Genomic DNA, 16,145 nt, shown 5'->3' with positions numbered 1-16,145 from the left:
AATGCAGTAGAGTAATAAATGTATTGCGGTGCCTTTCTGGCAGCGACTGGGGAGCTGATAAAGCTACCCTACTGATGATTTATAGAGCTACGATTCGCTCATTTTTGGATTATGGTTGTCTTGTGTATGGAAATGCAGCTAAAACAACTTTGGCAAAATTAGATGTGATCCAAGCAAAAGCACTTCGGGTGTGCTGTGGTGCATTCAGAACAACCTCTGTGCCAGCCCTCCTAGTTGAAGTGGGAGAGATGCCCCTTCAAAAGAGACGGCTTAAGCTAGCACTCCAGTTTGTAGGCAAAGCCCTGGGTCAGAGGGGTGACCACCCTGGGAGGAGACTCCTTCAGGATTCACGGGAGTCGGGAAGAGGGAGGGGGAAAACCTTTATCTTAGAAGTGAAGGGTGAGTTGCCAGAGCTCAGTCAGAGGGATACAGCTCCGGTAGTTGTCTGGCCAGCGGTTCCTATATGGCTACTCCCTCAAGTGGAAGTGGATTGGACTGTGAAAGATTGCCTTAAAGGGGAGGGGGGAATATGTCCTGTAACTGTGGTGAGGGAGGCTATGCAGAACAATTGGGATGGGTATCTGCAATTGTTTACTGATGGGTCTGTTGACCCCACTAGCTGGAGAGGGGGGATTTGGGATTTTATTCCTGCTCTGAGTCTGGGCAGACGACTTCCTGATGGAGTAGGAGTATTTACAGCTGAAATTTTGGCTATGGTGTGGTCTCTTGAATGGGTGGAAGAAGTGAGACCGGAGAGGGTTGTCATCTGCTCTGACTCAGCTGCTATGTTGCAGTCCTTGGAGTCGGCCTCTTCCCGGTGTAGGCCTGATCTGGTGGTTGAGGTGCTGACTGCTTTGCTCAGAGTGGAGAAGGGAGGGTCAGATGTGTGCTTCATGTGGGTCCTGGCACATGTGGGGTTAGGGGTAATGAATTGTGGATCAGGTTGCAAAGAACGCTTTAAGACATGAAACTGTAGATCTTGAGGTGGCTCATAGCAGCTCTGAACATAAAGCAATGATTAAAAAGTAGTGTGGGCTCAATGGCAGAAGGATTGGGACAATGGAAATAAGGGTAGGCATTTTATAGTGTGCAGAAGTCTGTTTTCGGTGACTGCCCAACCCGGGGGAATAACAGAAGGGAGCAAGTACTGTTAACAAGACTGAGGTTAGGACACTGTGGACTGGTGGCTGACCTATGTCTAATTGGTAAACACCACAATGGATTGTGTGAAAACTGCACAAAGAAAGAGACTATCACTCATGTTCTGATGGAGTGTAAAAGATTTTCTGAGCAGAGGAGAGTTCTTTTTTCACATCTTTTTGATCTTGGGTTTGAGTCTGTTTCTATTAAAGTGCTGCTTGATCCGTCTGCACGTCAGCAAGAGGTCTACAAAGCCCTGATGGATTTTGTGTTTAGCTCTGGCTTGCAGCATAGTCTGTGAGTAGAGTGTAGTAGTCATGGTCTGCCAGTGAAAGGCAGCAATGCGCTGACTGGCGCGCAGCCTGCCGGAAATCCATAAGAAGAAGAAGAGCGCGTCCACTTTTAGCTTGTCATAAGCTAAGCTAGTGGCGCTCGTGAGAGTGTGAGTTTGGTCACATGTGTTTTGGGTCAAAATGTGATAAGAGTTACATGACTAAAGTTTGATTTAATTTTATTTATCTTGCGCTGATCGGAAGGAACTTGTGAATCTCGGAAGCAGGTATGAAATCAACTTTGTCCCTGTGACCGCTAAACTAGTGATGCTAGCTGCTGCTAACTGCTAGTTAGCGTTAAGCGCATTTAAATAACAAGTAGAGAATTTGTTTTTAAAAACTGATGCACAACTTCAATCACCGACAAGTGGATCTGAGTGCTGAATGTGGATGACTTAAAAAGCAGTTACAAAGCAGTTCTCTGTTAGCTGCAAATGCTAACTCGCCGCTTATACGACGTGCTGTTGACATGTTATTTTTCTGGCGGCGTTAAATTATAAGGAGAACATGGGGTTTTGGAATAGAACATTCTAGAATTCTCACCCGAACCCGCAGGCAAATTTGGGAATTTAACGTTTTGAGAGCAACAGTTTACATCCCCTAAAAACTCAGTGTGGAGATTAAGGATGGGTATTTATAAGATTATCGATGCCATCATCGATTCCGCTTGTCGATCCGATTCCTTATCGATTCCCTTATTGATACCTCCTGTGGATTTTCTGTGTGCTAAAAGTAGGCTTTACAGGTTTCTATGTCAGTAGAGTCTGAGTCTTAAAGTAAATACATGGAAGTGGCTATTCGCACGGCCGCCGTGTCCATAACTCTCATTTGGCTATCTGCATTAAATGAGAGTTATGGACACTAGTGATGGGATGGACAACACTGGTGCGTCAACACTGTGCCGAGCACACAAGAGTGAAACCCCGTATCGGTGCGCGTATCGCTTTAAGACAAAATCACGTGACCGATACAGGAACTGTCGTTCGACTGCGCCGTGCCAAATTGTGTTTATAAGGAAACAAACTGTATCGACATGCGGATTTGTTGGATGGAGTTTTGCTGGTGGATTTTTGCTTGCCATCACCTTGTTCCACTGACCTCATGGATCGTTCAAAGACGTTTCCCCAGTCTGGAATAATTTTGATCTTTTGACACCAAATAAGATTACATATGTTTGTACTCCTTTACAATACTGGAAGAATAACCAGAAAACATATCCACACCTTTATCAACTCGCACTGAAATGTTTATGCTCACCATCTTTATCTGTACCCTGTGAAAGAGTGTTTTTCTAAGGCAGGGGAACTGGTGTGTAAGAGGAGAAATCGCCTTGGAGCAAAGACACTTCAGAAACCTTTGTTCCTCAATAAAAATGCATAAATGAATCTATTTTTAGTCTTTTATTTTGTATCATATCAAGTTAACAAATTTCCATACATAAGTTACAAATTTTAACTGACTTTTATTAGACAAATTTGCTATATTTTACAAACCACCTCAGTTTTACACAACAGGGTTTTAAGCAAATTTTAAACTCTTCTCATGAACAGCTTAACTCGACACACAAATTGAGCACATGAAATTATGCAATGATGAGATCATATTTTAGAGGACTGGCGATTAACTATTTCACAGGCTGATGCTGCGTTTGCAGCACGTTAGCTTTTCCATCTTATTTTCATTTTATTTACCTGCAATGATTTTATAACTACTGCAGGGGTCACTATTGAGCGACCAACACAGTGTCAGTACAGTGTCGACACAGTTTGTGTAGTGTGTCAATACACTCCTTGAGGTATCATCATCCCATCACTAATGGACACGGCCGAATAAAAAAAAAATCACCAAAATTGAAAAATATTACAGGAGTTATTACATTCTGAGTGCAGTATGTTTGTTGATACAAGTAGTTCCACGTTTTGCCACCAGAGTCTTGCCGTGCGAATAGCCAAATGAGAGTTATGGACACGGCCGCCGTGCGAATAGCCACGGCCTAAATAAATATGAAATTGGTCACTGGATGCTTGATCTCTGGACATAAATAAACTCTGCGTGGTGGATGCTTGATCTCTGGACATAAATAGAAATAAAATCTGTAGTTTTTGTCCAAAGCATTTCTTTTTAGACATTTTGGCATGAATGTCTCTCCATACTAGGGCTGTCACGATTAGGAATTCCTGGAGACGATTAATTGTCAAGCTAGGGCTGAAACGATTAGATGAGTAATTCGAATAATTCGATTACAAAAAATGTTCGAGGCAAATTCTGTGCCTCGAAGCTTCTTTTAACGTTGTAGTACATATGCCAGGCCTGTGTATGGCGCTGTAACGTCCCCAGAAAAACAAACGGTAGACTAGAGCAAGCGCTAATCAAATTAGCACAATAGCTACAGCTTTCCAACGCGACAAACAGAATGAAATAAAGTCTTTTATGAAAAAGACCGTCCACGCTGATCATCTGAAATAGTTTACTGTGCATTTAAAGCAAAGCAGTGTGTTTTTTTTTTAAACAGTTTCGTCCACTGGTCTCTCTACACGTGGCGGCCGGCTCCTGCCTCTCTCTGCCCGGTGTGAGTGGCTCAGCACTGCCCTCACACAGCTCCGTCCCGGCCACAAACAGACTCTGGAAGAAGTCCACGCTTTCTTCTGTGTTTTGCTTAGGGCAACACACGATGCTTCACCAAAAACGGGAACTCAAATAAAATAATAATAAAAAACAGTTACTGCGAGGCTGCATGTTCAGCCTCCAGCTGAAAATGAAATGCATTGGCTGAATCGCAGTGTTAAAAAGAAATTCATGCAGGGACCCAGTCCACCACCTAATCAATCAATCAATAAATAAAAACGGTTGCATTTTACAAGCTGGGAAAACAAAAAACAGAAAGCCACAATCCATCACCATTTGAGCAAAATGTCAAGACTTTGGCCTGACTTTGGCTGAGCTCCTGACACCAGGAAAGATCCAAAACTTGATGTGAAAAATAAATAATTACCCAGGAAAACAGAAAGGGATACACTAAATTTGACAATCTCCGTGATGACACAGTGACATTGTGCCATTACTTAGGGAGAGCCCTGGACTGTTAATGTTTTAAAAAGCAAAAGTACTTTTTATCCGATTACTCGATTAATCGCCAGAATAATCGATCAAATACTCGATTACAAAATAATCGATAGCTGCAGCCCTACGTCAGACAAATAATTACGATTGATGAATATATTGTCTATTTTTTTCTTTTCCCTTCTTTATATTCTATCGTAGTATAATTACACAACTCTGGAAGAACGTTTGGCTTCTGTGAGTGGACAAACTGGGAATAGTGCAACATTTTTATTTTATCTTTATTTTACATACAGTCCCAACTTTTTCTGATTTGTGGTTGTTTCTGTTGCTTTTCTGAAATTGTTTCTCCTCATCAGTCACGTTTTGTGCTTAACACTACATTAAGCTCAAGATTGAACAAATAAATACCTTTGGAAAATAACAGCTGTTAAAGTTCAGAGTTCTCACCTGCTTTTTGTGATTTGTGTGTCTGAACATCACCACAGCTTCTCCACGTCAGGGTTTTTTTTTACTCATGTATGCGTAATTTTTGCTCAGTTCATTCATATATTCTCATTTTTTAAATATGTTTTTAAAGATATTTGACCGTTTATTTAATCTCATGATCTCATAAATTCAGTATATGATGTGCACATGGTGTGAACAAGACGGTAACAGCAGAATCACACCGGGAGAAAAAGTTCAGAGAGAGGTAAAGGCAGCTCCGTGTTTTGTTTTTGTTTTTTTTAACATATTCACTGGGGTTAAAATCCCCTCTCTGCTCCGCGCTCGCTGTCTCACGTGCACTGATGGTTCTCAGACTGTAACGTGTCATGCCTCCATTCAGGAATCTCCTCACTCACCCCCTCCCTCGCAGTCTGCAGCCTGTTTGACTCCACGAGCACACACACAGACAGACACACCGATAGCTCCTTTGGTAAACTCCGCATTTTAGACGGCTTTGAAGAAGATGGCCACTGTTTTAATCGGCCGGGTCGATCCATAGCCTCCATGTTATTGTCCTGCCTTGATACGAGAGTGAAACAGAGTGAGCGAGGCTGCAGCACAATGTCAGATTCTGAGTCGTTTTATGCTTTGTGGATAAAATAAATAATTCACGTTAATCGCAAATATGAAAAATAATCGCGATTGACGAATATTGTAATAATTGTGACTGCCCTACTCCGTACCTCTGAGCTCAGCCGGCTGCTGCACGTCAGCACAGGATGTCTCATTTTGGAAGGAAAAAACATTTTGATCGATTGCATTTTGTTTGTCTTAAAATGTTTGGAAAGAGGTGTCAATTGATTTAAATGGCGATTTGCTTTGAAGTTATTCATTCTGACTGGACTCTATCTTTCTAACTTGACTTGGCAGAGAGTGGCACAGTGTTTGGGGCTGTGCAAATGCTCTTTTCTTTCTCGTAACAAGACAGGAGTCTTGGTTAGTGACTTTAATCTGCACAAAAGTGACTCACAGTTGACATTTTTAAAGCGGACTTGCCGCTTCTGAAAAGCATTGAATTAGAGAACCAACGAATCAGCAGATTGGAGCATTGCTTCACTGGTTCAGGCTTCAGAGCAGAGCTGCGCTGCAGAAGCAGTTGATTACAGACCCGCTGCAGGGTCTGCAATTAACATAGGAAAATGATCATTTTCCAGACAAACACCCTCAAAAACAACAGCTGCTCTGGACTGATAAGGGAATCATTACCGAAAAGGCTATTGATGTCGGTGGATCGAATCATTTCTTAACGATTTTGGAAAAGAACCGGTCCCGATACCCAACCCCAGCAGAGATCCACCTGTCAATATTATGTCCACCTGCAGTGCCTGGCCAGTCCGTGACTCTAACGTGGACCAGCACAGTCCACGCAGACACAAAGTTCCCCCAAGAAGGAACTCGACGTCCATATGAAATCATCTGACACCCACCTTTATGAAAGCTGCAGGTAGGGCTGGGCAATATGACTTAAAATTAATATCACAATCTAAATTTAATTTCCTCATGGTAATGGTATATATTGTGATATAAATGTAAGTGTAAACATGATAATGTAAGTGTTTCTGAATGGGTCATATAGTCCCTTTGCAAAGCTAAGTTGGTTAAAATAAATAAACAAAAAACAACAGAACAAAACATATCATTAATTTTGAGCATCTGATTCTGACTTGTTAGACATGTATTTATGTGCATTGGAATGATCTTATTTTGCCATTCCTGTTTGGGTCCAACAGGAGGCAGTGTTAGTTTGTATGCTTTTGGTTTGTTTTCCTCAGAGATGCCACCATGTGGGTTGGTGATCCTGATTGACTCATGTCGTGGGGTTCCACCAATGATAGAGCAGAAGGTGTGATTGTTTATTTTATTTTTTTTCTGCTCTCCTGAGTGAGACGAGTTCTCAGCTCAACTGAATGAGGAAGTGAAAGACTATTTACTGTGGCTTTCTGCAAATATGCACACCAAATATGACCATAAAATTCACCAAAAAAAAAAAAAAACCCATTGCGGAAATTATTAATCATAATTCAGGTTATAGTAGGTAGGGATGGGTATAGAGAACCGGTTCTTTTAGAGCAGGGGTAGGCAACCTGTTCCAGAAAGAGCCATGAGGGTGCAGGTTTTCTTTGCAGCCACTGACTCCACCAGGTGATTTCACTGATTAATTGATTCCATCTGCTCAAAGTGATATTAATCAGTAAAATCACCTGGTGGAGTCAGTGGCTGCAAAGAAAACCTGCACCCTCATGGCTCTTTCTGGAACAGGTTGCCTACCCCTGTTTTAGAGTATCGTTAAGAAATGATTCGATCCACCGATATCAATAGCCTTTTTGCTTAACGATTCTCTTATCGGTCCTTCAGAGCAGCCGTTGTTTTTGAGGGTGTTTGTCGGGAAAATGATCATTCCTCTACATTGATTACAGACCCTGCAGCGGCTCTAATCAACCGTTTGTGCAGCGCGACTCCACTTTGAAGCATGAATCAATGAAACAATGCTTCGATCAAATGGTTCATGATTTGGTGCTCTTCAGAAATGGCAAGTCCGCTTCTTAACCCCTCTCAAAGCCATTAAAATATCACGAGTCACTTTTGTGTGGACTAAAGTCACTAACTGGGACTCTTGTCTTGTTGCAGTCAAGAAACAAGAATCGTCCTCCGTTCCGCTGACACAGCTCCAAACGCTGCGCGGCTCTCTGCTGAGATAGAGTCCGGTCGGAATTAATTTTTTTCAAAGCGAATCGCCGCTTTGAATAAAATGACACCGCTTACAAACGTTGTAATACAGACAAGAAACTACAATCGACTAAAACGTATTTTTTCTCCCAAAATGAGATGTTCTGCATGCTTTATAAATTACACCCTGACATGCAGCACAGTCAGCTGCAAGAGCTCAGCTCAGATGTATGGAAAGACATTCATGCCAATAATGTGTGAAAGGAAATGCTTTAGACAAAAACTACAGATTGTGTTCATATCTATTTATGTCCAGAGATCAAGGATCCACCATGTGGAGTTTGTAAAATGTTTAAGGACCCAGTGACCAATTTCATATTTATTTACTTTAAGACTCAATAAAATGTTGCTTAATTTCAGTTCAATTTCATCAGCTTATAAAGTGCCAAATCATAACAAAAGCCATCTCAAGGCGCCTCACATAGAACAGTTCAACATAAAAAAAATTTAAATAAATAAATAAATAAAAAATCAAATACATAATTAAAAACATAAGTTAAAAAATAAAAACTATTCATAAGAAAGAGAATAAAAATCTTGACTTAAAAATGTCCACGGACTCTGACTGCTTAACAGTCGCAAGAAGACCGTTCCACAGAGTGGGTGTACGATAAGGAAAAGCTCTTTGACCCGCTGACATAGAAAACCTGTAAAGCCTCCTTTTAGTATGCAAAAAATTCACAAGCGGAATCGATAATGGTATCGATATCGATAAAATCTTATCAATACCCGTCCCTAATACAACCCCTGGCAAAAATTATGGAATCACCGGCCTCGGAGGATGTTCATTGAGTTGTTTAATTTTGTAGAAAAAAAGCAGATCACAGACATGACACAAAACTAAAGTCATTTCAAATGACAACTTTCTGGCTTTAAGAAACACTATAAGAAATCAAGAAAAAAAGATTGTGGCAGTCAGTAACGGTTACTTTTTTAGACCAAGCAGAGGAAAAAAATATGGACTCACTCAATTCTGAGGAATAAATTATGGAATCACCCTGTAAATTTTCATCCCCCAAACTAACACCTGCATCAAATCAGATCTGCTCGTTAGTCTGCATCAGACTAATGATTAGGCGGCATCGTAATGATTATTAATGTTTACATTTGGGTTAATCCATGTTTTGTTGATATCCTGAGCTGTTTTGTTACTGGGTGATTTGCATATTTTCAGGCTGTGATCTGGATTTGGGTTATTTTGTATATTTTAATTGGGGGGCTGCCAAACCACTCCAGAATACTCATAAGTATCAAAACACACAAAATTATGTGCATTCACTTTCAATTATATAACATAACTTAAAATTTGTACTTGCTTCTTGAATAAATGTGAGTGATGCATTTAAAAAATCTCTAACTTCTTAGTCTCAGATTTGCTAAATGTTCACACTTTTTGTTCATTATGGGCCCGTTATGAGAGAGAGAGAGAGAGAGAGATGGCCCGTCAAAGTTGCCAATAAAATAGGTGTCTGTGTCAAAAAAGTGCCCTGCCCTCCTTTTTTTACCTTTCTGGAAGGAAAACTATTTTGGGTATAACCCTTAATATTTTGGATTTATCGCATTGGGCCCGTAAGACACAAAATATGTGAAAATGAATCAAACCAGAGCCCATGAACTAGGAGACACTTGTTTTTCTTGCAGCAAGAAAGTCTGGGGTTCGACTCTAGCCATGCCCAGTTCCTTGCTTGTTCTCTCCGTGTCCACGTGTGTTTCCTCCCACAATCAAAAACATACACATTAAGGTCTGCTCCTGTCTCTCTGTTTTGTTTGAGCCAATGAAACCACAAGTGAAACTCCTGGGGAAAAAGTTTTACTCATGGTTTCATTTATAAACAAAACTAATTCCGGACAGTTTATCAACAAGGCAACTCTGTAATTTTTACAAAGTGAAAATATTGCACATTTCTTTTAAAGTAATCGCGCTAATTCTGAAGGTTCGTGCTTTGAACTGACCCACACACCAAAGGGCATTATGGGAAATGATATTTTCTGAGTTTCCGTCTGATCCTGTTTGTAGACTATCTGGACTTTTGTAGGTCACTCTATTAATGAGACACATTTAACTCCTTAAGCCCTAGAGCCTATTTCACCAAAATCACATACCCATACATTATATTCTCAGCTTGTACAAGGTCAAAAATGCAGAAGTTTGGATCAGCTAAAAGACAGGTCTCTATGGATGTTGTGGATGCAAAAAGGTTGAAAGTAAATAATACTTGGTAGGAGTAAATGAGGTTTTTTTTTTTTTTTTTTTTCCCCCCCCAAAAAAAATGAATTCGTTTGTCTTTATTTGCTTGGCGTTTCAGCTGTAGTTAGTTGATATATGATTGAAGTGGATACGTTTGTAGAGGAGACTTTGCTTGACATTTTGAGGTATAATAAGTGTATGTTGGTGTCAGCATTGGTTAGTTATGAGTGTTCAAATGTTCCAAAACAGGGCAAGTCCCCAAATTTTGGGACTCCTGGATTTAAGAGGTTAAATCCATAATGAAGGCTTCATTCTTGTCTGTGTGAACAGAATGAATCAAAGTAACCTTCTCCCGGTTTGATCTGCACCGTGTGATCTATTTATTTATTTTTGGGTCCTGATCCAGTCTGTGGTTTGTTTCAGGGATGTGGTCATTCTGGACCCTGAGACCAGCACTGACATCACTGATCCAAGGTCAGTTCACAGACCTGAATCCTTTCATATAAACCTGCATGAACTGGGCATCGCAGTCTTGTTTGGGCGGGGGGCCTAAAGGGTTAAAATATGACACATATGACTTAAATTCTGTATTTCTGGGGATAGATAACACTGCACTTTCTGAGTTTTTGGCCCATTTACCTGCACGACAAAGTGAAAATGCAAAGAAAAAGTGACGATGTGGTGGAAAGTGGACATGTGTTGCGGTTTGTTTGTGATCCGGAGCTCAACGTACTATTCTGGTTAGCTGTGTCGGCTAACACTTACCAACACAACATCTCTCATCTGCCTCATCCTCTCTTCTCCACTGGGAACCGGAAAAATTAATTAAAAAATTTCGCAACTGCTTCGTGAATGCAGCCGAAAACAAAACCATTCTTCCGTGTGAACTTGTGCTGTGTATATATTGCACACGGAGCGGAGGTCCCCGTAAGTGGTCAAATCCCGCAATATCATGCAGGGTTCAAACGAGACTGCAGTGCCCTATTAGCTGCAAACCGTCGTACTGTCTGTTTTAGTGTTGTAGACCTGCACCGTGGGCCAAAACCGCCAACACCTGACGTTTTCATAATGAAGTAAAATGTTTTCTTTTGAAAGTACACAGGCAGCAGAGACCATCAGCAGCCACTGGACAAAGGTTTTGGAAATTAGCAAAACTGACAAAAAAGCTCATTTCAAGCGGGAGATCGTGCGTCTCCAAAACCATGTCTGCTCCTATTTTCCATTGTCTCACAGCAGGTGGCAGCAGGAATATGAGGCGCATATGCAGAACAGACACTTTTTCTGTTGATCAGCTGCTTCACAGGGTAGCAAATTTAATCAGTTTGTCCTCATCAGGAGTCCTTGTAATTTGTACACATACAAGACGATCAGAGCATTTATTGTGGTGTTATGTGCACAAAATGGAGGGTGTGGTCTAATTTATCTTTATTGGTTCACTTGTTGCTGTTATAGTGTGCATACACAGGGTTCATAAAGCCTACAACTATCTGAGCTAAGAACAGCAGAAACGCCAATATCCATGCCCAAATTAAAATTAAAAAAGAGAAAAATTCACACCTATCCCAGGTTTGCTTCATACTTTCTGGACAATGTTGAAGATGAAGATAAACTTTATTGATTTCACAGAGGAGAAATTCACATGTTATATCAGCTCTTAAGAAACCACACAAGGTGGTGCAAGTAGAGGAAAATGTTCGTCGAACAGCGTGTGCAGGATAAGCAACAATAATAATACTTGTAACAGTACAAGACATAAGAAATGAGGTAGAAATAGAATATGTATATATGTGTGTGTGTGTGTGTATATATATATATATATATATATATATATATATAACTGAAAACTGTCAAAATAGGGAATAAATATGTGTAAAGATGATTGAATATATCAGAGCAGTAAATTGATCAGTCTGTGTGAACGCGCATTGACCCCTCGTGCTGCAGCTGAATCACAAGGTGAATTCTGACTTCCAGAACAGCTCTTTATATTATCTTTTGAATTATCTACCTGTTACTACATGTACAGAAGGGCTGGATTGTCATTCCTGCACTCATATTGTTATATTTATTAAAAAATAATAAGCTTGCTGCTCTCGCTACCGCTGCGTTCAAGCACTGTCAGAAATTACACAACTTATTTGTTGTTTCAAATTCAGCAGTTGCTTGTGGCAAAATAAATTGTATCCACACAAAAGATTAATTCTGGCCTATATAAGGTGCCTGAGCCCATTGAAGCTGACCCCCCACCCAGATAAAAAATACAAGCAAACAGGCTGAGTTTGCCCTGTAATTTCTGACGGTACATGAACATAGCAGCAGCAGTGCTCAGAAACTGTCTTCTGTACTGTGTGAAAACATTCAGCCAGTCAAACGAAGTCAAACTAAATAACGTTACAAAACCTAACAAATGATAAAAAAAAAAACAGGAAGAACGACAGCAAAATGAAACACAGACAAAATGAGGTTTTCGTTGCCCTTTGTTCAAATTTTTCAACAGTTTAAAAATCCTGACAAAGCACCAGCTGCAGGAACAAAGCTGTGCGAAGGTTAAACGATGCCAACGAAAGGCAATGAAAGTCCAGATTTCTTGTTTCGTTGGGGCCCTTCGTTAAGTGCCGTGTGACTGGGCCTTTAATCTTCATCCATTCAGAGAAAATATGGAGATAGAACTTTGTGTCCAAAATTGAGTTTAAGAGCTCATGTCAGTGAGCTTTATGTCAGTGCCACACTTCTGAAAACAGTGTTTTGTTTCAAAACAAACTTGACTGTTCATAATGAACATCACGTCATTATTGACTGGTTTAGACAATGCTGTCACACGGTGGACCGTCTTTGGATCCACTGGCACCTGAAACACCAGCTGGACTATAGAGTCCATCTGACACAGTATCCATGAAACGTTTCCCAAAGATAAACAAGAGAACCATGCCAACGCTGAGCCTGGACCCTGTGACATCAGATCCAGATATACGTGTGTATGTAAAGTCAGGATCCATACGAGGACAGTATGATCCTGGCTCCCGTCATTAGGACCGGAGGCTTAGGTTTACAGATTAACAACTCACTCAGACCTGTGGGCAATTCCATGGGGACTGATGTTACATTCAGAGAGGAAGCAGGCTTTTTGAAGTGACCACAACTTAAAACATACAGCCCCTGAGTGTTCCTATGTTGTGGAAGACATAATAGGGACAAGTTCTAATTGGTAGGTGAAGGAAACCTAGTTGATGCTTAGTAGAAGTTGGTGGTACTATGGGTGTGACTGACGTTACATAAAAACAGCCATTAAGGAAATTCATAAGCTTTAGTACAACTTCTATCATATAAGGTTGCAAACAACTGTCATTCTGCTGCTCCTTGCCATTTTACAAATTAAAGACATAAACTGAATGATTGCATAATTGGGTGATTCTTTAACTACGGGCACTGTTGGCCTTGTAAATGTAATTTCCACCACACCATTGCCTTACAATATAAAGCGCCTTGGGGCAACTGTTTGTTGTGATTTGGCGCTATATACATGTGCTCTGATGTCACTGTTTATCTCCATAGAAACTACCCAAACAATCTTTCATACAAACTGTTTAGGGACATTACAGTGTTGTGGAAATTAAGGCAATAGTGTTGGACAATTACATTTTGTTTAAAAAAAAAAATCACAACAGTTGTATGACATTGAATACCCCAATTATGTTTTGATTATTTTACTGATATTCAGAGATATTTTAAAACATTAGAAAAAAAACGTTTCTTTACCATTCATTTTTATCATTGAAGATCAAAAGTCTGGGTGTTGGACAAACACAAAACAGCAATATTTGCATATAATGATGCTGAAAAAAGGTGAAAAAGTCATCATAGACTACTAGAACAAATTTCTTAACACACTTTCATTGTAAAGGTAACTATAAAAGTGTGAAATTTCCCCTTTTTTCTGCTTTTCATACAATATGATCAAAGGACATAAGTGCCCGTAGTCTGTGACTGACGTTACAGTATGTCACTCTACATTTAAAGTTTGAAAAAACAAATTTCTGTTGACAAAACAGTGTACTTTGACTGGCAGTTGCCATAGTCTATAATTTGACAGCTTAATAATAGGTTATGTTGGTATTTTTGATTTCTGTGCCAAAGCAGGTGCAGTGCTAGCAACCAATTTCTCACTTCAACTGAGGTGTGCAGTGTTCTCATGAACACAAAACAATAATATGCTTATGCAGAGCACGACAAATCAGTTTATGCAATAGATAGAAAATAAGCCCAAATCATTCACATTTTGATGGGAAGAAAAACATGAAAAGATAAACCTGCTTTGACATGGTATAGCTAACCTTCACCGCATCATAGTAACTGCACAAGTGAATATTTGCTTTTACAATTTCAAACACTATTTTCCCTAATTTCTTTAAAAAAAAAAATTGGCCTGTGAGCTTCTACAACATGGAATTTCCCACATGGCACTGTGGCGCCATCTAGTGATGACCAGCAGAAACTGTCAACGGTTCATCAACTGTTTTCTTTACCGACTTAAAACTAGTTCTGAAATAATGTGCTTGTTTGAAACTAGTTTACTGTTGTTTTAACACTTTTTTTTCTTCGAGCTGGTTAATGTCTCATAAATAAATAAACTGAATTCAAACCCGTCTCATGTAAACAGGATGGATTAAAACCAGGTGTTCAGGTTTGTTGTTTTTGATGTGAGCTTGGACCTGATGACATCATGATCTCTCCGCAGCATCCCAGCATGCCTCTGTCTGGACGAGGCCCCTCCTCTCCAGGGCCATGGCAACCCTCAACCAGATGCACCGTAAGGGGAGGCCCAAGTTCCCTCCAAAGCCCCTTGGCCCCACGTTCGGCCGTCCCCAGCTGAAGGGAGTGGTCTTAAAGACCATGATCCGTAAGCCCAAGAAGCCCAACTCCGCCAACAGGAAGTGTGCCCGGGTGCGTCTGTCTAATGGCAAGGAGGTGGTGGTGTTCATTCCTGGGGAAGGGCACAACCTGCAGGAGCACAATGTGGTCCTGGTGGAGGGCGGGCGGACCCAGGACCTGCCCGGGGTCAAACTGAAGGTGGTAAGGGGTAAATATGACTGTGCCCATGTGGTGAAGAAGAAACAGTGAATAAACGTCTTTCACCTGCTTCACATCCACATGAGGCTCAGCGTCTTTCCTGTGTGGTGATCTGGGTCACGTCCCCATCAGAGCCCCGTGGACCGGGCCCGGGTCCAAACACCTGCTCCTGGTTTTCTGTTGTCGTCTGTGTTACTGATCTTTATCAGAGTCAACATGTGACTGTTTAACCTGAACAGAGTCATTTCCTGCAGTTTATAAGAAAGTCTGATTGTTTTTCCAATCGTTTTATTGATCAGCAGCGACTCTACAACTACAAACACTTTTCTTTCTTTGGAAGATTTATGTTCAAAGGAAAAACACAAAACAAATGTGATTTGATAAAATCCGAATTTAATTCATTGCCAAGTAAGTTCACACATACAAGGAATTTGGTCCATGAAACATGATTACCAAATAAGCCAACCTTATTTTAGTCTGTGTTATTGGTGCATAAACAAAGCTTGGGTCCCACCTAATAAGTCATGAATAATGAGCCACACATGGGTGTGTCAGCAAAGTGCCTCTATGTGCCTCTCTGTACCCTGCGTGTGCCCCGTAGCAGCCTCTCGTGAGCTACAACCGACCGGTCATTACAGCCTCGAATGGCTCACATCAGTCACACTAACCCATGTAGTGCTGTGATGGCGCCATGTTGCTGCACATTTAGGCATGGGTTTGTTCCAAACTTCCAGCCCTCCCACACCTGGGTCCCTTTAACACTGTGGGTTTCATTCACAGCAGCATTTAAAGATGTCACAATTTTTTAATGCAGTCCAAAAATAGATGTTTCAGTACAGGGCCGCAGTTGTGCGTTGTGCGCCAGGCTGCTGTCCGACTGTAATGCCCAGACCAGCTAGAACTGAACCAAGAGTTGCTGGACAGCTGCCTCTGCTCCTTCTCACTGGCTTTCCTTTCCATCCGGGGCTTGCTGGCTTTATTTTAGTTCTAAATAAATAAATAAAATGTAATGGAATGTGGAGGGGGTCTTATATATTAGTCTCGCTGCGGATGGAAAGAAGCTGTTTTTGTGTCTTGAGATTTTGGGCCTGATGTCAAGTAAGGTTTAACCTTACTAACCCCTGAGCAAGTACACAGGCGAC

At 40.8% G+C, this 16,145-nt stretch overlaps 1 protein-coding gene across 1 annotated transcript; it reads left to right on the top strand.

Moving 5' to 3' along the window:
* The first annotated feature begins 1,135 nt into the window (after window positions 1-1,135).
* mrps12 (mitochondrial ribosomal protein S12) lies at window positions 1,136-15,083 on the top strand. The gene is made up of 3 exons (XM_034173710.1): window positions 1,136-1,699; window positions 10,360-10,410; window positions 14,672-15,083. The coding sequence occupies exons 2-3, from the start codon at window positions 10,362-10,364 to the stop codon at window positions 15,052-15,054; spliced, it is 432 nt and encodes a 143-aa protein (XP_034029601.1). The 5' UTR covers window positions 1,136-1,699; window positions 10,360-10,361; the 3' UTR covers window positions 15,055-15,083.
* Window positions 15,084-16,145: the final 1,062 nt, after the last annotated feature.

This window comes from Thalassophryne amazonica, chromosome 7 (assembly GCF_902500255.1).
Source record: "Thalassophryne amazonica chromosome 7, fThaAma1.1, whole genome shotgun sequence".
NCBI classification, from domain to species: domain Eukaryota; kingdom Metazoa; phylum Chordata; class Actinopteri; order Batrachoidiformes; family Batrachoididae; genus Thalassophryne; species Thalassophryne amazonica.
This window is presented reverse-complemented; position numbering and strand designations above follow the sequence as displayed.

What these genes read in the sequence shown, in the direction of transcription:
- mrps12 (XM_034173710.1), top strand. Translation starts at nt 10,362, where the DNA reads ATGTGGTCATTCTGGACCCTGAGACCAGCACTGACATCACTGATCCAA. An exon ending in ACTGACATCACTGATCCAAG is followed by an intron (nt 10,411 to 14,671) that starts GTCAGTTCACAG and finishes ATCTCTCCGCAG; the next exon opens with CATCCCAGCATGCCTCTGTC.